Below are 23,098 nucleotides of genomic sequence, written 5' to 3'. Positions count from 1 at the left end.
CTAACTTCAGTTAGTGCTAAATACAGCTGCTAGAATCCCGACTAGAACCAAAACATTTGATCATATTACTCCAGTGCTAGCCTCCCTACACTGGCTTCCTGTTAAGGCAAGGGCTGATTTCAAGGTTTTACTGCTAACCTACAAAGCATTACATGGGCTTGCTCCTATCTATCTTTCCGATTTGGTCCTGCAGTACATACCTACACGTACGCTACGGTCACAAGACGCAGGCCTCCTAATTGTCCCTAGAAGTTCTAAGCAAACAGCTGGAGGCAGGGCTTCCTCCTATAGAGCTCAATTTTTATGGAATGGTCTGCCTACCCATGTGAGAGATGCAGACTCGGTCTCAACCTTTAAGTCTTTACTGAAGACTCATCTCTTCAGTGGGTCCTATGATTGAGTGTAGTCTGGCCCAGGAGTGTGAAGGTGAACGGAAAGGCTCTGGAGCAACGAACCGCCCTTGCTGTCTCTGCCTGGCCGGTTCCCCTCTCTCCACTGGGATTATCTGCCTCTAACCCTATTACAGGGGCTGAGTCACTGGCTTATTGGTGTTCTTCCATGCCGTCCCTAGGAGGGGTGCGTCACTTGAGTGGGTTGAGTCCTGTCTGGGTTGCCCCCCCCCCCCTTGGGTTGTGCCGTGGCGGAGATCTTTGTGGGCTATACTCGGCCTTTTCTCAGGATGGTAAGTTGGTGGTTGAAGTTATCCCTCTAGTGGTGTGGGGGCTGTGCTTTGGCAAAGTGGGTGGGGTTATATCCTTCCTGTTTGGCCCTGTCTGGGGGCATCGTCGGATGGGGCCACAGTGTCTCCTGACCCCTCCTGTCTCAGCCTCCAGTATTGATGCTGCAGTAGTTTATGTGTCGGGGGGCTAGGGTCAGTCTGTTATATCTGGAGTATTTCTCCTGTCTTATCCGGTGCCCTGTGTGAATTTAAGTATGCTCTCTCTAATTCTCTCTTTCTCTCTCTCTCTCGGAGGACCTGAGCCCTAGGACCATGCCTCAGGACTACCTGACATGATGACTCCTTGCTGTCCCCAGTCCACCTGGCCGTGCTGCTGCTCCAGTTTCAACTGTTCTGCCTGCGGCTATGGAACCCTGACATGTTCACTGGACGTGCTACCTGTCCCAGACCTGCTGTTTTCAACTCTCTAGAGACAGCAGGAGTGGTAGAGATACTCTCAATGATCGCCTATGAAAAGCCAACTGACATTTACTCTTGAAGTGCTGACTTGTTGCACTCTCGACAACTGTGATTATTATTATTTGACCCTGCTGGTCATTTATGAACATTTTAACATCTTGGCCATGTTCTGTTATAATCTCCACCCGGCACAGTCAGAAGAGGACTGGCCACCCCTCATAGCCTGGTTCCTCTCTAGGATTTGGCCTTTCTAGGGAGTTTTTCCCTAGCCACCGTGCTTCTACACCTGCATTGCTTGCTGTTTGGGGTTTTAGGCTGGGTTGCTGTACAGCACTTTGAGATATCAACTGATGTAAGAAGGGCTATATAAATACTTCTGATTTGATCGGGGTTCATTCTGCTAACATTGAATGCTGCAGTGCGGGCTCTCAGCATGGTACGGATTTCTCCCTTCATGCATGGTCTTTGGTTGGGGTACTGTATGTCCGGATCGTTATTGTGGGTACAACATCATCAACACATTTCCTAATGAAGCCTGTGACTGACGATGTATATTCCTCAATGTTGATGGATGAGTCCTGGGTGGATAAATCTTTGAACATATTCCAATCAGTATTCTCAAAACAGTCATGCAGCATTGAAGGGAAAAACTGATTAAGTGCCTCTGTAACCCCCACACCAAACTAACTAACTAAATTATTATAATATTGAGACTAAGGTGTGTCATCACAGTGCAAGCTGCCCTCTGACCTCACACACTCTCTCCATAGTGGACATCCATGAGGTGGCCAGGTGACAGTTCTGTAGGACCACCCAGGTGCCCTCCTTCACGCCCGTCTCAATCAAGCTCATGGCGATGGGGCCCTGGCCCTGGCCCAGAGACAGAGAGGTCAACTTGTTTCCACTGAAGCCCTGGGGAACACACAGAGAGACACAGAGACACAAGCACACACATACAGACACACGCGTACAGACACACGCGTGCAGGCACGCATGCACACACGTGTCAACTGGATGCTTTAAAAGGGGAATCCCAAAGATCAAGTGACAAACGTACCATTAATTGCCTAGCTATAGCATGATAATGACTTGAAACATTTAAGGATATTTTAACCTTGTATAAATCTACAAACTTTATCAATCTGTGATCTATCTACTCTGTGTGTCTTTTCTGTAAAACATCTATAGCAACAAGACAAGCTAGGGACAAGCAATACAGGATGGTTGTTTTTCCACAACAATTGTCATTTAGGCTAAACCTAGGTAGAAATGGGCCAATGAGGTGGCAATGAGTGGCATGATGGCACAAACAGACTGGTACCCAGGCTTATCCATACCTGCTCATCACCAAACTTGAGTAAGGCGGCCATGGGGTCAGAACCGGGGGAGAGGATGAAGATGAGGGGGGCGCAGCAGTGACTGTCCCCAAATGCTTTCCCCAGGTTGAAGGGGGGCGCCTCGATGAACTGACGCCCCAGACTGTCAGATACAAACTCCTGCACCATGGGAATGACCTGGGAGGGAGGGAGGGGGGTGAAGAATGTGGATTTGACTGTGTGTGTGTGTGTGTGTGTGTGTGGTAACTCACCTTGTCTGGTCTAAGACAGCGTATAACCAGCATCTTCTGAAACTGTCCAAGGTTCTGCTGCCACTCTGCTGGGAAAGGTGTGTGGTGGGGGGTCTGCACATGAGCACACGCACACACATTATTATTAACAAAATCACATACAAAGATATTAGATTGATGGTTTAATAATAACTAATCCCCTTGTCTCTCTAAACTACAGCGTTGAAATAAAAACTTTAAAAAGCTTGCTTCATATTCTTCACCTTTTACCAACTAGCCTAATTCTTGTTTACAACATTAAGACAAACCAGGAAGAACTCCCTACAATGCAACTGAATTCCAAGAAACCCCATCTCCAGCTTTGCGAAAAAAAGTAGGGTGTTAAAATTGGAATGGCACCCTATTACTTACATAGTGCACTTCTTTTGAGTAGAGCCCAATGGGAGCATAGTGTTTACTTCCAAATGTCTAAACCACGGTAGCCAAACGACACGAGCCTCACAGGCTGTTTATATAACTAAACTTAAGCTTTAATACTCTCCTTAATAATGAGGGAATTCATGGCCATTTGCATTCATCAGACGCAAATCTGGAGGGGATTGCATTTACGCCGTGCCCATAATCAGGTTATCCTCACATATAATGGAGACGCTTTGGCATCACATTTGTTTTAGGAACGTGGGTGTATGTTTGTGTGTGTGTGTGCGTGTGTGTGTTGGGAGTTCTTTATTGACCTGTAGCAAGATTAATCAATTGTAATTAAGTGGTAAGAGAAGCAATCTGGGGTGTGCAGTGGGGCCAGCCGATGTATTTGGTTAATGCGTGGAACCGCTGCGCCGGGTAGGGAGAGAGAAGGTGTGAGTGAAGAGGGATAATCCCCGGATACTTTTGAACAAATTTTACATCAGACGTCTGAGAGAGTTGTTTTCCTCTTAGAATTATATTGAGTAAGGATCTGATTTCGTTGTCCACGGAGGTAGGTACCTTCAATGTCTGTGGCTGAAACCTATTTAAAGTTAAAGGAAAGTTAATTGTATTGGATGTGTTTGTTTGTTTGTTTGTGTGTTTGTGTGTGTGTGCATGCGTGCTCTTGTCTGCCTACCTGTCTGTGTGTGTGTCGTGTGTGTGTGTATCTACAGACCACATAATTAAACATAAAAATCGTATTATATTCTATTGCAATGCTACAGTAACGCACCGGGCTATCGTACACCTCCTTCCAGGCGTCTTTCATACGGGACATGTCCTTGCGCAGGCCCTTGAAGCAGTCCTTCTCATCGAGGCGGCAGAGCTCATCCCAGGCCTTCTTGGGGAGCCAGGTGCAAGGGTTGGAATGGGGGTTGTCCAGGCCCACCCCACCTGTTAGCAGGAAGCGCCACTCGCTCTCATCCACCTGGTGTGGAGGATTGGGTGGAGAGGGGGGAAAGACAAAGGGTCAATCTGGAGCTTTACTGGGAATGTGAGGCTTTTGGATCCTGGGAGAGCTAAGACCCATATGGTCCTGACTGGAAATATATGTGTGTTATTTATTTCACCTTTATTTAACCAGGTAGGCCAGTTGAGAACAAGTTCTCATTTACAACTGCGACCTTGCCGTGTGTGTGTGTGTGTGTGTGTGTGTGTGTGTGTGTGTGTGTGTGTGTGTGTGTGTGTGTGTATTGATGATATTAGTCAAGAGAAGTTGTTGATGGAGAAGGAAATATGTGGTTATGCATTAATATAACCTTGCAGTGACGGTGTGATAATGCTATGGGAAAGATGTGGCCATATACAATACACCAAACATAAACCAATACATACAAAGAGGTTCTGTGTTCATGTCTATGGTTCTGACAATATTTTGAGAACGTTGTTGTAAAGCTAACCCACCAGCTTGTCGTGCATGAGCAGGTTGACGTTGAGGCAGAAGGAGAAGAGCAGCTTGTCTTTCTCGAATAGCGAGCGGCACACATTGACGTAGAGAGAGTAGGTGAAATGGTCCCTCAGAATCTGCAACCTGGGGTAAAAACAATAAAGATTTGATTAATGCCTAGGCTTTGGCCTTTGTCGACTAAACTTTTATTGAAAGTGTTGATTTTCTTAAATGTGTAGCAAAATGTAAAATACAGCTTGAGAAGTAAAATGTAATTCATGTTGATCTCGTCACTTTGGTAATACATTATGGGACAGTAGCATAAACTATAGACTAATAATAATAATAATTGATGTAGCTTATAGAGCATTTCATTACTACCGAGAATCTAGAACCGCTTGCAAAACCCCCCAAAAAACAGGTACAACAACTTATAAAAAATGGAAAGCGAATGGTGTCTAGTCAGCTTCAGATAGAAGTAGAAGCAGTTTGGCTTGAGTGGAGAGAGAGGAATCGATGGTTAGGCAGGGAGAAAGTCAGTCTGACAGATAGCCAGGAGCTCTTGTTTAGGACATCTTGCCATCTATATGCACTATGGTGCAGACCTAGAATAACTATAGTTTTAACAGTAACACATTTCCCGGTTGAACAACTAGTTTAAATATATTTTTTAAGATATATTTTTCTTCTTTATTCACTTCCCCTAACCCTAACACCCCTCCCGTAATTGGTTTAAACTAATGGACAACAATACTTAGACTTCTACTTCCAGTTTATACATACTATATACATTTTATGGACATGGTACATTTACATAAATTATATATTTTTTTGTCCCACCCCTCAGCTACCCTCAACCCTTCCAATCTATCTCTGAAAATCATCCAATATATTTTTCAACAGTGCTGTGATGTTTCATAAAAGTTCGGAATCTTTCTATTCTCAGATTCTACAGATTGTAAACAAAAGATTTTTTACTAAGACTATTATTAATTGGAACGGAAATGGAGCCACACCAAACTGGAAGTCTTCCGACTAGCTTGGAAAGACAGTACCTGTGGATGGTTTGTCCTCTGGCAAATCAACTGTAAATTTCGGTGTTCCTCAAGGTTCCGTTTTAGGACCACTTTTTTTCACTATATATTTTACCTTTTGGTGATGTCATTCGGAAACATAATGTTAACTTTCACTGCTATGCGGACGACACACAGCTGTACATAATGATGAAACATGGTGAAGCCCCAAAATTGCCCTCGCTGGAAGCCTGTGTTTCAGACATAAGGAAGTGGATGGATGCAAATGTTCTACTTTTAAACTCAGACAAAACAGAGATGCTTGTTCTAGGTCCCAAGAAACAAAGAGATATTCTGTTGAATCTGACAATTAATCTTGATGGTTGTACAGTCGTCTCAAATAAAACTGTGGAGGACCTCGGCATTACTCTGGACCCTGATCTCTCTTTTGACGAACATATCAAGACTGTTTCAAGGACAGCTTTTTTCCATCTACGTAACATTGCAAAAATCAGAAACTTTCTGTCCAAAAATTATGCAGAAAAAAATAATCCATCCTTTTGTCACTTATAGGTAAGACTACTGCAATGCTCTACTTTCCGGCTACCCGGATAAAGCACTAAATAAACTTAAGTTAGTGCTCAACAAAACCTACAAAGCATTACATGGACTTGCTCCTACATATCTTTCCGATTTGGTCTTGCCGTACATACCTACACGTACGCTACGGTCACAAGACGCAGGCCTCCTAACTGTCCCTAGAATTTATAAGCAAACAGCTGGAGGCAGGGCTATCTCCTATAGAGCTCAATTTTTATGGAATGGTCTGCCTACCCATGTGAGAGACGCAGACTCTGTCTCAACCTTTAAGTCTTTATTGAAGGTGAACGGAAATGCACTGGAGCAACGAATCGCCCTCGCTGTCTCTGCCTGGCCGGTACCCCTCTCTCCACTGGGATTCTCTGCCTCTAACCCTATTACAGGGGCTGAGTCACTGGCTTACTGGTGCTCTTCCATGCCGTCCCTAGGAGGGGTGCGTCACTTGAGTGGGTAGAACACTGACGTGATCTTCCTGTCTGGGTTGGCGCCCCCCCTTGGGTTTTGCCGTGGCGGAAATCTTTGTGGGCTATACTCGGCCTTTTCTCAGGATGGTAAGTTGGTGGTTAAAGATATCCCTCTAGTGGTGTGGGGGATGTGCTTTGGTAAAGTGGGTGGGGTTATATCCTGCCTGTTTGGCCCTGTCCGGGGGTATCGTCGTATGGGGCCACAGTGTCTCCCGACCCCTCCTGTCTCATCCTCCAGCATTTATGCTGCAGTAGTTTATGTGTCGGGGGGCTAGGGTCAGTCTGTTATATCTGGAGTATTTCTCCTGTCTTATCCAGTGTCCTGTGTGAATTTAAGTATGCTCTCACTAATTCTTTCTTTCTTTCTCTCTCGGGGGACCTGAGCCCTAGGACCATGCCTCAGGACTACCTGGCCTGATGACTCCTTGCTGTCCCCAGGCCACCTGGCCATGCTGCTGCTCCTGTTTCAACTGTTCTGCCTGCGGCTATGGAACCCTGACCTGTTCACCGGACGTGCTACCTGTCCCAGAGGTGCTGACCTGTTGCACCCTCGACAACCACTGTGATTATTATTATTTGACCCTGCTGGTCATCTATGAACATTTGAACATCTTGGCCATGTTCTGTTATAATCTCCACCCAGCACAGTCAGAAGAGGACTGGCCATTCCCCATAGCCTGGTTCCTCTCTAGGTTTCTTCCTAGGAAGTTTTTCCTAGCCACCGTGCTTCTACACCTGCATTGCTTGCTGTTTGGGGTTTTAGGCTGGGTTTCTGTACAGCACTTTAAGATATCAGCTGATGTAAGAAGGGCTTTATAAATTCATTTGAAATTTGATTTGATTCATCAATTGACTATGGCTTTTAAAGTCACCCAGCAGTGCCATTTCATAGTGTTCCATGGTTTCCACTACTAGTTACTTTGGAGGCGACTATTTGAATACAGATACCAAAAAATTACTACTTTTCAAAACTACTTGAATACAGATCTGAGAAAGCAACTAGTTTAAAATATTGTGGCAAACCTCTTCAAAGTTAGGAGCGTTTGTCACAAATTAAGTGGGAAACTGTCACCAAAGTCAGCCCAGAATGAAAGTTATTTCGTACATGACAGTACCTGTGTGTTTGTTTCGCTGTCCTGGTCCACCCAGGCCGCAGGTAAGGTCAAGGATAGCAGGGTTCGGTACACAAATCTGGTTCTCGGTAGGTCCAGGTCTAAACGCCAACAGGTAAGTCCAAAACAGTCCAGCTCGTACACGGTAAATCCAGCCAATGTAGATTGTCTCTTTCTCTATGGTTCATAGATCCTTCCCGCCCTCTCTCTCTCTTCCTGGTTTTTCTTGACCTTTTATCTGTGGGTCGGCTCCACCTTCTGAGGGTTCCTCTTGCTTCTGGGAATTGTAGTTTTGGCAGTCGGCCATTTTGTGATCTGTAGTTCTGATCGGGGTGGCCATTTTAGTGATCGGGCAGAGCCCGTTTATTAGTTCTGCCCTCACATATCTGCCATTTATCACTCGACCCCCTTCTTTGCCACAATATATATTTGAATACAAATCTCAGGAAATGACTACTTTTCTGAAACTATTGGATTGGCTGTCTTCAACTAACGCCGGGGCAAAGGATCTTGCGGTAACCACCACACTGGCAGTCATGAGTCATGAAGGCAGTAAAATTCCACTTGACCGTTGAGTAACAGTAATCACCTCTTATGCACACTGGACATGCCTTGGTAGTACCCAGCTTGCTGTCGACCATCGGGTCCTAATGGCCTGGTACTCAGGGCACTATTGTCACTCTAACCACTCTGACATCAATGCAAATGCAATCGGAAATCACATCAAACACTTACCATCAAAACAGTATTGTGCTTTTAAAACTCACCTCACTGTGATGATCAATTTGAAGAAAGAAGTTACTGAGTAGAAAACATGGTCATTGCGGATGTTGTTTCAAAGCCTAACATGGTGACCACACCACTTGCGTTACGACAATTAATCGACAAATAAAAGGGGAAACTTAGTTTGTTTCTAGTGATATCTCCTCCTTCATTCTTCTTCTTCTGTGGACTTTATATGGCGGTTGGCAACCAACTTTAAGGTGCGTTGCAATTTTTTTTTACACATATATGTCATTCAATCATTTCATCCAAACTGTTCACGTGCCGTCAACGAGCCAGGCGCTAAAATAGAACTTGCAAGTTCCGACTCTCCCATCTCCTCATTGGTTTTTAGGAGTATATACCCACGTCAGTGATTGAAAGCTGAACTGAGGTCCACACTCCAGTCCAGTTGGTGCTGGTAATGCACCTTGAAGTTGGTTGCCAACCGGCATATAAAGTCCACAGAAGAAGAAGACTGAAGGAGGATATATCACTAGAAACAAATTGAACAAATTCAAGTAATCGCCTTTGAGTGTGAATTCTATTATTATGCATACGGGATGGACTGGTTACCTTATGCTAACCTCCAACATTTCTACCCATGAGTCTGGGAGAGAACATAACCCCTCCACCACCCTCCCTCTTCAGAGGAAAAATATATATTTTTACAGCTTTCCTGCTACGTATACTGTGGCAGACGGCAGGGAGAGGTGAGTGGTAATTGAGGAAAGATATCTTGCAGATAGCTGGCTCCACCCCCAAGCCTTATATGGACTTCCTGCCCCAACAAGGAAAGGCTGTGGCAGGGAGTGCGGTGGGGATAAAGGAGGAAGCAGCCTGTACAAAAGGGTAGAGGAGAGACAAGAGAGGTATGAAGAGTGAGAGAAATGAGAGCTAAATCTGTGTGATTGCCCATTGTGACCTGGACTGTTGGATTACCCCCCTTGTGTACCAGTCCGGATTCGTGTGAAGATTACCCCCTGGAAAACGGAATGGACAAAGAGAACGGCTTGTGGACTGTGAGGTGATTGGTGAATTCCCCCTTTTTTCTCAGTGTACGAAATCCCTAATAAACTTCCCTTTGTATTCTATTTGTGCTACTGGTGCCTGTTTTATTATTGAACTTGGTGACGTGGAAACCCCATACCCTTGATCTTACTACATATGGTGGAGAATGCGGGCATAGCCAAACCAAGTTTGATAACTAAACAGACACAGAGCACAATGGAAGCATTGGTGAGATAGCTGGTGGAGGTGAACATAGCACAACAGGCTATGCATCGGGAGTTGCTGGAGGAACAGCGTGAGCAGACCGCTCTCATGCGAGCTGAACTCAGCCAGCTGACCGCCACCCAGGCTAGCATAGCGGCAGGCGCAACAGTCTCTCGTCCCAAACCCAGTAGGTTTCTACTGAAGCTTACAGAGGCTGACGACTACCTACATAAGGGACTGCTACAGGAGGTGTGACCACAGTCCACCAGGAGAGGGATGCCGAGGAGGCACTGAGAAGGGAGGTGTCCCTCCATCAGCAGAGATCTGCAGAGCTCCAGCAGCGCCTGGAAGAGCAGAAGGTTGCTATGAGGGAGGATCTAGCCAGGCAGGAGACCATTATAGAGCTGAAGGAGCAGCTTGTCCAGCAGCAGGACAGCTCCCTACAGAAGGTCTTGCAGGAGGCCCAGGCTGCAGCCCTCCAGGAGGAGGCAGTAGATGCTCTGAGAGGGGAGGTGACACTCGATCAGCAGAGAGCTGAAAAGCTACGGCAGAGCCTGGAGGCTGCTCTGAGGGAGCAGGAGGAGAAGAGCAGAGAGGAGGCCACTCTGAAGATGGAGGCCCCCTAAGCAGTAAAAGATCTGCAGCTCGGCCATCTGACAGAGAAGGTCACCGCCTTACAGGAACAGCTAGCCAAGAGGGAGCAGGGGATCTCCATTCAGAAGGAGGCGCTGCAGGAGACCCCAGGTGAAGAAAGTGGAGATGATTCAGGATAGACCCCGCCCCCTCACCAAGAAGCAGCCAGCCCCCTGACAGATCTGACCAGGCGCTGTCTGCCCGCCCAGGTGAAGTGGACCGAGGAGACAGAGAAAGCCTTTCAGGACCTAAAGGGAGCACTGTGTTTTGGACCCATGCTGGTGACACCAGACTTCACCCTCGTAACGAACCATGCACCACTGGTTTGGATGTCAAGGAATAAGGAGAGTAATGTCCGGATCACCCGCTGGTTCCTATCCTTACAGCCCTTTGCTTTCTCTGTCGTCCACAGATCAGGTGCAGTATTTGAGTACATTTGTATATTTTCTGGAGGATAAAACTGAAATTGTAACTAGCTTTGTATGGATTGTTTAAGGGCGATACTTTAAACAAAATTTCATTTTCAATTAGTCGGAAATGAGAAGTTGTAATCTGTATAAAGGCAAAAAGGCCATTTTTGAACAAAGGATGAACCTTAATAATCTACTGGAGAACCATTTTGGGTTTAAGTATAATTGATGTATGAGTGAAGCTTTTAGTGATAGGTTTAAAGCTTTCATATTTCATAATTTTAGCCCCCCAAACTCATATTCATTATATAAATAGGCATGCTTAATTTGTCTGGCTTAGCATTCCAAATAAAATTAAATATTTTTTGCTCATATGATTTTAAAAAATTACTCATCTGGAGTAGGCAGTGCCATGAGTAAGTAAGTAAACTGTGATAGGACCAAAGAGTTAATCAATGTGATTTTTACATAAATAGACAAGCATTTACCTCTCCATGGTTGCATAATCTTACCTATGTTTGCTAACTTTCTATTGAAATTGATTGTGGTAAGTTAATTTATATTTTCGGAGATGTGAATACCAAGTATGTCTACTTTACCATCCACCCATTTAACTGGTAAGCTATAAGGTAGTGTAAACACTGTATTTTTTAACAATCCAATACGTAGTATGGTACACTTGTCATAATTAGGTTTTAATCCAGAGAGGCTAGAAGTGATCATGATCTTCAATGAGAATGTGCAGGGATCCAGATTGCAGACTTCAGAAAAAAATAGAGTCATCGGCATACATTGACACTTTTTTGTTTTTATCCCCTGGATTTCTAACCCATTTATGGTCTTGTTGGATCGAATTTTAATAGCTAGCATTACAATGGCCATAATAAATAGATATGGAAACAACAGACAGCTTTGTTTTACTCTTCATGAAAGCTAAATACTTTCTGAGAAGTAACCATTATTTACTATTTTACATCTGGGGTTGCTGTACATAACTTTAACCCATTGTATAAGAGACTCACCAAAATTAAAGTAATCCAGGCATTTATATATAAATTATCGTCGTACTTTATCAAAAGCCTTTTAAAAATCTGCTATGAAGACCAGGCCTGGTATCTTTGATGTTTCATAATGTTCAATTGTTTCAAGTAACTGTCGTATATTATCTTCAATATATCATTAATGTAAAAAACCTGTCTGATCAGGATGAACAATATCTGGTAAAACCTTTTCTATTCTATGTTCTACGCATTTTGGCAGGATTTTCGCATCACGACATTAAAATGTAAGAGGCCTTGTCACGACTTCCACCGAAGTCGGCTCCTCTCCTTGTTCGGGCGGCGTTCGGCGATCGACGTCAACGGCTTTCTAGCCATCGCCGCTCCATTTCTCATATTCCATTGGTTTTGTCTTGTTCCATTACACACCTGGTTTTCATTCCATAATTACTGCATGTATTTAGTCCTCTGTTCCCCTCCATGTCTTTGTGTGTAATTGTTTGTTTTTGTATTGTGGATATTGTCAGGCGCTTTACTTTTGCTATGTTCCGTGTTTTTGGCAAGTTATTGTTTTTATGTGCTGTCATTATTGGAACGGAATTAAAGTGCGCCTGTTCACTACACTCTTCTCTCCTGCACCTGACTTCGCCTCCCGTGCACACCCTTGACAGAATTACACACCAAACTATGGCGTCAGCAGGAGCAGGGACCCCGGTTAGAGGAGTCGAGGAGTGCATCCAGGAACATTCTGCTATGTTACATCATCTTGGTGCCATGATGGATCGCGTTGTCCAGACTATGGACCGCTGGGAGAGACATGTATATCGATGACATTCTGATATACTCCACTACACACGCCGGGCACGTGTCCTTGGTACGCAGGGTACTTGGACGACTGTTGGAGCATGACCTGTACGTCAAGGCCGAGAAATGCCTGTTCTTTCAGCAGGTTGTCTCCTTCCTAGGGTATCGCATTTCCACATCAGGGGTGGAGATGGAGAGTGACCGCATTGCAGCCATGCGTAATTGGCCGACTCCCACCACGGTAAAGGAGGTGCAGCGATTTTTAGGGTTTGCCAATTACTACCGGAGATTTATCCGGGGTTTTGGCCAGGTGGCTGCTCCCATTACCTCACTGCTGAAGGGGGTCCCATACGGTTGCAGTGGTCGGCTGAGGCGGACAGGGCTTTTGGGCAGCTAAGAGCTCTGTTTACTTCGGCTTCCGTGCTGGCCCATCTGGATCCCTCTTTGGCGTTCATAGTGGGGATGGACGCGTCCGAGGCTGGGATAGGATCCGTGCTCTCACAGCACTCGGGTACGCCACCAAAACTCTGCCCCTGTGCTTTCTTCTCGAAGAAGCTCAGCCCAGCTGGGCGTAACATTATGTGGGGGACCGGGAGCTGTTGGCTGTGGTTAAGGCGTTGAAGGCGTGGAGACATTGGCTTGAGGGGGCTAAACACCCTTTTCTCATCTGGACTGACCACCGCAACCTGGAGTACATCCGGGCAGTGAGGAGACTGAATCCTCGTCAGGCAAGGTGGGACATGTTCTTTACCCGTTTTGTGTTTACACTATCCTACAGACCAGGTTCCCAGAATACGAAGTCAGACGCACTGTCCCGGCTGTATGACACAGAGGAGCGGTCCATGGTTCAGACTCCCATACTCCCGGCCTCTTGCCTGGTAGCGCCAGTCGTGTGGGAGCTGGACGCGGACATTGAGAAGGCGTTGCATACAGAGTCTGCTCCCCTCCAGTGTCCAGTCCGGCGTATGTACGTTCCGTCTGCTGTCCGTGACCAGTTGATCTATTGGGCCTACACGTCACCCTCCTCTGGTCATCCGGGGATCGGCCGGACGGTGCGCTGTCTGACTGGGAAGTACTAGCGGACGGAACAGATATGACGGCTGGTTACACAAAGAAAGGGGGTTGGATTTTGAATGAAAGAGTGGGAAGACTGAGGAAAAAAAATATTTTGTGTCTCTATCGGGCCGTAGGCAGCTATGCTATCGTAAATACAGTATCTTATGCATTCTAAATAACCGCCCATTTGGAAAAGGAAAATGCAAGGAATATTTACTCTGAGCTGCGCTTCAATAGGTTGGTCGTAGATGGAAGGCCGGGTTGCCCAGCAGGGATCTCTTGTCCTCTGAAGAATGTCTCTGGTGGTAAACTAGATACGTTGTAGTATCGTTGTGTGTGTTAGACTGGGTACGTCGTCCGTCCTTTCCTAGCCCACGTTTACAGCGGCTGCTGCTAACTCAACGGCTAGGAGGTATCACTTCTGGAGTGAATAAGAGTTCAAAGTTCATAACAAGTTGCCATACTTTTAACGTGCTATATTCTGGCTGGTTTAGTCGAAATTCATCCCTTTGGCGTGTTGATAGTCACCTTCACATTGAACACGATGCTAATTTCGTTAGGTTAGTATCTGAGCCCTTTTAACGTAGGAACGTCGTCCTCACATCCTCGGAAGAGAAAGTTGAATTTTCGTCAACATGTTAATATAGTGGTGAAAGAAGGGCGTGTTTCATAGTTTACAACCAAAGTCTGTTCACTTGGGCGGGGCCTCTGAGTGAGCAGAGTTTCTCTATGACAAACCGTTCTCTCATTTAAGAAGCTAAAATTAAATTGTATCTTTTCACAAATAGTTTGATATTTAAACATTTCAATTGCACAACAATTCCAATGTGTCGACTTTCCAAGACACAGTTTATGTCATCCTGTCATTAGTAGTAATGTCTCAGACAACAACTGATCTGATATCATATTCATTAAGTACCAACGCATATTTTCAACTGGTTGGATTACCGAAATATGATTCCGTTTCCCACCTTTCGATGTTACCAGACTCTCTATGTTACAAAGGCTTTACAAGAGCTAACTCTATAGAGTAGAGAGAAAGAAAGGGGGAAAGGTATTTATGGGGGTCATAAACCTCCCCAACAGGCCAACGTCATGACACTTGTATGCTTGGAGGCCTAGGATGCTAAATGTATTTATGTTAACATAATCAAGTCAAAACAATGAACCAATTATATTTTGAACAGATAAGTTTGAATAAGTTGTGACGCTCAACTACTGTATGACTCTTTCAACATGCCACTGAAAAGGTCGAAAGCTGCAATTCATTGTATGATGCCTGAAAATACTGCAGAGTAATTCAAAGCCATTTGCAAACAGCAAGTTGGATAGATAGCAAAAACTACTTTGAACCTCTTTGTTCATCTAAGGCTAAGTGCTCTTGTTTCAAACACTATACCATCTTTAAAGGGATAGTTAAACAGAATACACGCTAACATGAATGTTTTTTTCACCTTTATTTAACCAGGTAGGCAAGTTGAGAACAAGTTCTCAATTTTATACCTACCATGGTTGTAGTTGATTCAATTTTGGGATATTTAGTTTCCTAATAGCAATATTTTGTAACTGTTAGCATTCTCAGTAACACAACATTAAACTGTTGTTATGCATGTGTAATAAAACTGTGAATACTTTTTGAGCAACATTTTACTAGCATGTTGTTACATAATACTTTGGTAATTGCATTTTAATTGCATAGCAATGAGCGGAGAGTTTTTGCAACTACTGTACACAGAAGGAATAGTCACTGTTCCTTATTCCACTGTAATAATGTAATAACTCTTATTATGCAATTAAAGCAATTTCCTAATTCCTATATAACAACGTTGCTATTGTAATGAGCAAAGTTACTACACACGTATAGGGACTTCATGTGAAGTGTTACTGTATTACCTTATGTCTCACTCATAATGAAAATGTATGTGTTAGTCATTTTGAAGCTGCAAAAGTGGTCGACTCTAATGTTGAGGTTATTCATGTCCATCATGTATTTAATTCCAGCTAGGCTATATTAATATTCAAGAGCCCTCCAAACCATATGCTTGTAATATATTTAGACTGATTCAACTAACTGTATTTTGGTTCTTCATCAAATATTTGGCAGCCATCAGATAAATATTTGTTTTGCTTTCAAATAACTTGCATATATTCAAATACTTTAAAATATTATTTGTTTTTCTGAGACCTGTATTTGAATATTGAAGGAAATAGTTGACAATAGTTGATTCACTATAGTCAACTACCTCCAGAATTTGAAAAGTTGGTATTTTAAAATAAACTACAAAATACAACTATGTTCTGCAAAGGTCTGCTATGGTTCAACACTTCTGACGGTTCGTTACAATATGTCAATGTAGCCTACTTGTATCTGTCCCTACTAAAAAAAAACATATTTGATAGGTTTAACAGTAGCCAATGATATAGCTCGGTCAATGCTTTGTCAATAATTCAAAGTGGCTACAGTACCAAAAACCAATCATTTGGCAAGAGCTAAAACATTGCCCATGCAAATTATGGAGTGCAAACTCTGACAGCAGACGTGCAACAAGTAATTTATTAGTTAGGCTACATGCTGCATTGACAGTTATTCTCATCTGCCATGACTTCTACTCATTATGCAGACAATAGATTTAGTTGGTTATGATGGAACCCTCTCCCCCCTACTGTATTTATCTTATGAAGTGGCCATTAAATCTCTCTGAGTGATGCCACTGCATTAAATCAAACATACTTTTTGATTAGGGCTGCTAGGACTCTAGGACTGTAGCCTGTTCTGCAGTCTGCTTCGAGCTAGTGTGTTTTGATGTGTCTGTCAATGCACTAGGCATCCATTTTGGATTCAGTGTTTACACTTAGGTTAAAGGAGCAAGCAGTACTGACAACTTTTAAAGGCTGTCAGTCAAAAACACTGCCAGGCCGGACAGTAACGTGTCAATAAGCTACAGCTATGTACCAGCAATGTCTTTGTCTGTGACAACCCACAGACAACCAATTAGTTACCGTAAGGATAGGAATGGGTGGGGAGCTCACTCACTTGAATGAGTAGTTCATCTACTTTTTATTTCCTTTTTCACCACTCTTTGGGGAAATATTTATGCAGGGTATATGAATGCACTGACATTCAAGCTTATTTATCCTATGCTAGACAATGTTTAAAAATGTCAATTGACTTCAATGGAACACTTCCGCTTACTAACTTTCAGCATCCATGACACGCTAATACTGTGTGCAAATCAAAAACACACTATCTGCAATATTCGTATTCCGCCAAAAGTATTTTCATCACAATTTGCTAATTAGCTAGCTACCTCTGGTCCAGGATGTCACTCTTGTCCGAGTTGTCGATGGAAGCGATGAAGAGGTTGATGAACCAGGTGAGTGAGTACTGGTACATGGGCTCGATGTTGGCCAAGTCTGCGATGGAGAAGAAGAGGATGGCAGAGTGCACAGCGATGGGAGTGTAACCCATGCGCGTCTCGTCGATCTTCACCTCCGTCACCTCGGCGATGGCCTGCTTCTCCGAGATCTCGTTGGCCAGAACCTTGGACGAGGAGAGGATCTTGACGGCCGTCTCATCCTCCAGGATGTTGCCCTCTGAAGAAGACAGCACCTCCAGGATCTTGTCCTCGATCTCCTGCAGCTGCCTGGGGGGGAGGGGGTGGAAAGGTCATGTGATTAGTACCAGAGTCTACTGTGCTACCTGTTCCTTTGTTTGAACAGACTGAATGATTGGAACTCCCCCATTTGTTGACCATGATTAAAAATAAAATATATTTATTTATTTATTTATTGGTATTGCTCAAACGTCTCTGGTGATCATGTGACGTAGCCTATGACATATTAACTTTTGGCAACACAGATTTCTATCAAACAAAAACCCATCTTTACATGTGCTCTCTCTCTCTCTCTCTAAGACACAAATTAGTAAGGAACTCCCCTCACCTGGTTGTCTAGGTCTTAATTGAAAGGAAAAACTCAAAACCAACAGACACTAGGCCCTCCATGGAATAAACTTGATACCCCTGCACTAAGCCATTACCTCTTGTTCTCGGCCCCCTGCAATATGAGGGCCTGTTTCTCCTCCTCCAGGTCAGGCCTCTCTCTGGCCACCACGATGCCCAGCAGCTGGTCCTGCATGCCCTCGGGGGTGATCATAAAGTTCAGCAGGGTCACCTACAGTACACACATACAGTATAGGGCAAACAAACAATACATCAGCCTTCACAAACGACAAACATCCACTATAGTTTACACAGTAGTGCGTGGGATGGCAGTTAGCCTAACAGTTAAGAGGCCGCTGGTTCGAATCCCCGAGCCGACAAGGTGAACAATCTGTCGATGTGCCCTTGAGTAAGGCACTTAACCCTAATTGCTCCTCTGGATAAGAGCGTCTGCTAAATGACTAACATGCAAACGTGTGTGTGTGAGTGAGTGAGTGAGTGAGTGAGTGAGTGAGTGAGTGAGTGAGAGAAATAATATCTCCTTTAGGTGTGCTCATTTAATGGTTCGCACTTCACTACTATCCAATCCCACAGTGGTAACTTTCACCTTAAGCTACTGTAATAGCCTTTTTTAAAAGCTACAGCAATAGCCTTTTTCCTCTATCACAAGTGAGAGAAGTGAGCACATCTCAACCCACACACCCAGTCCTTAGGGCCTACTATCCTAGAGGTTAAAAGCCTATATCTGGTATCTACTCCCAGCTCTAATAAATGAGTGCACTTCTCCAGGCATCTAATTAAATTTATATTAATGCCAAGGCCTGCTCAGCTGGTGGTAAAGACTCTCAAAGCCTGTATAAATCCCGGAGCAGCCATTTTCAAATAATTGTCAAATCTGCGCTCCCTGCAGTTCCTTTGGCCTGGCTTAAAAGGTGTATATGAAACATTTTAGCAGGGCAAACAACCATTACAAAACAACTCAACAACCACCCAGTAGCCTATTCACAACCAATACTAATCTAATTTCACCCCTAAAACTACTTTTTATGTGCATTTATAGAGACATCACTGGGGGAACCACTGAGTGCACTGACACTGCAAACATTGTGCACATGTAGCTATCCTATGAAAGCATTTTGCAACAAAATGTTCTGACACAATTTTTATTAAAAAAATTCTGACACAATATCCCAGCATACAAATTAGATGTTACAATGTTTTGGATAAATAATTTACAGATGTCCATGTCAATAGAGTGATGAATAGATGACAAGGTGATTTGGAAAGCCTATTCATCACTGAAATGTGCCGATCACAACAGCTGTAATATCATAATAATAACACAGTAATTTTACAATAAAAAATAAAAAACATAGGGATGGATTGACCAGGGGATGTTCATTCAATAAAAAAAACTGTTATCTGTCCAACTCAATGCCTATCCACGGGAGTAGCCTACCCATACATCCAAAAGACTACTGACTGGGAACGTACGGTGCATTCGGAAAGTATTCAGACCCCTTGACTTTTTCCACATTTTGTTACCGTTACAGTCTTATTCTAAAATGTATTAAATTGTTGTGTTTTCCCCTCATTAATGTACACACAATACCCCATAATTACAAAATTTTTTTTTAGTTTTTTTATGTTTGCTAATTTATAGAAAATAAAAAACGGAAATATCACATTTACCACAAGTATCATAAGTATTCAGACCCTTTACTCAGTACTTTGTTGAAGCACCTTTGGCAATGATTACAGCCTCAAGACTTCCTGGGTATGACGCTACAAGCTTGGCACACCTGTATTTGAGGAGTTTATGCCATTCTTCTCTGCAGATCCTCTCAAGGTCTGTCAGGTTGGATGTGGAGCGTTGCTGCACAGCTTTTTTCAGGTCTCTCCAGAGATGTTCGATTGGGTTCAAAGTCTGGGCTCTGGCTGGTCCACTCAAGGTCATTCAGAGACTTGTCCTGAAGCCACTCCTGCATGGTTTTGTCTGCGTGGTTAGGGTCATTGTCTTGTTGGAAGGTGAACCTTCACCCCAGTCTGAGATCCTGAGTGCTCTGGAGCAGGTTTTCATCAAGGATCGCTCTGTACTTTTCTCCGTTCATCTTTGCCTCGATTAGTCTCCCAGTCCCTGCCGCTGAAAAACATCCCCACAGCATGATGCTGCCACCACCATGCTTCACTGTAGGGATGGTGCCAGGTTTCCTCCAGACTGACGCTTGGCATTTAGGCCAAAGTGTTCAATCTTTGTTTCATAAAACCAGAGAATCTTGTACCTTTTACTGAAGAGTGGTTTCCGTATGGCCACTCTACCATAAAAGGTCTGATTGGTGGAGTGCTGCATAGGTGGTTGTCCTTCTGGAAAGTTCTCCCAACTCTAGAGCCCTGTCAGAGTGACCATCAGGTTCTTGGTCACCTCCCTGACCAAGGCCCTTCTCCCCCGATTGCTCAGTTTGACTGGGGGGGGAGCTCTAGGAAGAGTCTTGGTGGTTCCAAACTTCTTCCATTTAAGAATGGTGGAGGCCACTGTGTTCTTGGGGACCTTCAATGCTGCAGAAATGTTTTGGTACCCTTCCCCAGATCTGTGCCCCAACAGAATCCTGTCTTGGAACGCTACGGAAATTCCTTTGACCTCATGGCTTGGTTTTTGCTCTGACATGCGCTGGCAACTGTGGGACCTTAAATAGACAGGTGTGTGCCTTTCCAAATCATGTCCAATCAATTAAATTTACCAAAGGTGGACTGCAATCAAGTTGTAGAATCATCTAAAGGATGATCAATGGAAACAGGATGTCCCTGAGCTCAATTTCGAGTCTCATAGCAAAGGGTCTGAATACTTATGTAAATAAGGTATTTCTGTTTTTTATTATGCGGTACTGTTTGTAGATTGCTGAAGTAAAAAAATAAATAATTAAATTCATTTTAGAATAAGGCCGTAACATAGCAAAATGTGGAAAAAGTCAGGGTCTGAATGCTAGCTGAATGCTAAGGTCTGAATGCTAGCTGCCATGGTCTCATCTTAGAAAACACGCCATGGTCTGTGCCTTGGACTAGCTAGCCTATTATTCAAGCAATTATTGGAGGGACAGCACAGCGCACTAACAAGGCAGAGAGAGGAGTTGGCAGCCCACAGGAGGATGTTGCCCTCCGATGAAGACAGCACCTCCAGGATCTTGTCCTTGATCTCCTGCGCACATTTTCCACCTCTCAAAATGTAAGCTATTTCTAATAAAGTTAACAAAGCACTCACTTGTCTAGATACTGTAATGAATAGTTAGACATGGAAATCAAATGTGCCATTCTCCTGATTGTTGGACCGGGCACCACTTGTAATAGACTTGAGCGCCCTCGTCTCCACATTTCAGCACCACAGACAACTTTTAACTACTAGGCTACTGTAGCTACTACTGGGCTACTGTATTGTGGTCGCAGTATTGACAACAGAAATGCTAAGGTCATTTCAATAAATCAATGAAGTAGTTCAAAAAGAGGTAGCCTACCTTTGACTGGCTGTCATGTTCCAGTAGGCCTAAATGAGTTTATGATGATTTTTTTTCAACTGTGATTATTATCCAACAAAGTAGGCAGGGCCTACACAGCTTTTTGGGGGCCCTAAGCGAGACATGGTTGGGGGGGCAATTCTAACCATTTTGCCATTGGGTGGAGAGACATTTTTTCAGTTTTAAAGCTACATAATTTCCTGCAATTCTACACATTTGGACATTAATTATGACAAGTTAATGACATCTGAGTGAGAGTAACTAACAAAATCAGTGTGGGTCCCCTGGAGGTCCAGGCCCCTGGATATGTGCCCAGCATGCCCGGTCGGTATTCGCATTAATACAAGTTTAGATAGCTGGCTAGACTAATTTACCAATCTAAAAATTCTTAGCTGACATGGCTAATTGAGTGACTGACATAAGAAAAAAATTGCTGATGCACAACCAAAATTCTAACTTGAACCTTGTGTATTCTACTAATCTCAATCTCAACAGTAAATTGAGACCCGACTGAGTTCCTAAGAAAAAATATATAGTTTTTTTAATTTGTTTTTTGGGGGGTCGTGGGCCACTTAGTGGCCTGCAGCCGTAAGCGACTGCTTATATCGCTTATGCCTGGAGCAGGCTGTGAAAGTAGGTAAGGTTATGGCTACCTATTTAGCTTCCAACTGTGAATGCATGCATGCATTGCATGATCAATGCTAAAATGTGAAGCGCGTGCAATTGACCATATAGCCCTGTCGCATTTGTGGATGCTTAAAATAGAGATTCATTTTTATTTCTAAAATCAGATACCTACATGAATGAATAGGCAGGTCTGGTATTAGGCAATGTGCTATAAATTTAATAAAAAATATTCATAATTTTCCCAGTTATTTCTATGATCTGTGCTATAGTAATATGCTGCATTGATTGACTGGTTCCATTGTTTCAGAACGCCAAACTTACAGAACGTTCAAAAGTACTTTACAAACTGTTGGTTTAAAATTAATATTGTTTATTTTTTGGGGATCAAATATTAATAAATATAATACAAATAATACTATGGAGCCTGGTGAAGGGTTTCATTCTCCAAGACCCCCTGTTTCATATACAGTATACCCTTTAACGGGCCTAGGCAGCTCCGGCGTTATGGGAGGGCTTTAGGGGGCCTGGCCCGCCCTACTGCACCTCCTTGCCCGTCTAAATAAAATATTGATTATTTGTTTGACCGAGATTCCCACCGACAGAAAGAAGCATCAATCTCAGTTAAAGCATTAAAGCGAGTGAAACAGTGCCCCTCTGTCTAAGTATGTGTAGACCATCTATCTGATGCTGTCTGGAACAAAAGAGTATGGCATGTCATACCATTTCTGTCCAGACAACATCAGATACTGTACATGGGCTACATATAGTGTTACATCTGCTCCTGCCACCTCCTCTACTGCTTATCCTGTGTCTCCTTGACCTACCGCCACTCCCCCCAGTGCTCTCTCCCTCTCTCTCTCTCTGTGTGTGTGTGTTTGTGATTTTGTGGGCGGAGACAGGTGTGCTGGAGTCAGAGCAGATCTCCACCAGCTGCAACCTGTTCCATAATCAAGACCTCTACAAATACTAAGCCCTGCCACTTCCACGCTGCCAGATCGTAATCTCTGCTCAGTCAGTCTACATTTCTAGCAGTTTGTTGCTCTTTAGATCCTGTTTTGCCTGTTTTCCCTTGCCTGACGCCGTTTTCCTCTCCGCTACAGTTCTGCTCGCTATGACTCTGGCCCGTCTCCAGTCCCACGTCTTGTCAGTCCTGCTACTCTGTCCTGGATCCCCCACTCTACTGCTCTCTTGGATTCCCCTCCAGAACTGCTTACCCTGTCTCAACACCTCTCGCTCCAGCCTCAGCCTCCGCACCTGGTTTCCTGCAACCCGCCCGAGCTTCCCCTGGCCTGCACCCCATCTTTCCCCTGTGTTTCAATAAATACCTTGGTTACCTCATCCCAGTCTCCTCATCTGAGTCTGCTCTTGGGTTCACCTGTTCTGCTCCGTGTAACATACAG

At 43.9% G+C, this 23,098-nt stretch overlaps 1 protein-coding gene across 1 annotated transcript in view; it reads right to left on the bottom strand.

The window, feature by feature from the left end:
* dnah7 (dynein, axonemal, heavy chain 7) overlaps nt 1-23,098 on the bottom strand; it is a 278,292-nt gene that overhangs the window by 88,253 nt on the left and 166,941 nt on the right. The window contains 7 exon segments of the mRNA XM_045707381.1: nt 1,889-2,050; nt 2,476-2,652; nt 2,727-2,819; nt 3,904-4,098; nt 4,575-4,701; nt 16,933-17,268; nt 17,664-17,797. Of these exon segments, the coding sequence (XP_045563337.1) occupies nt 1,889-2,050; nt 2,476-2,652; nt 2,727-2,819; nt 3,904-4,098; nt 4,575-4,701; nt 16,933-17,268; nt 17,664-17,797 (1,224 nt within the window).

This window comes from Salmo salar, chromosome ssa25 (genome assembly GCF_905237065.1).
Source record: "Salmo salar chromosome ssa25, Ssal_v3.1, whole genome shotgun sequence".
In the NCBI taxonomy this organism is placed as follows: Eukaryota; Metazoa; Chordata; class Actinopteri; order Salmoniformes; family Salmonidae; genus Salmo; species Salmo salar.
Note: the sequence above shows the minus strand (reverse complement) of the source record. Positions and strands in the feature narration are given on the sequence as shown.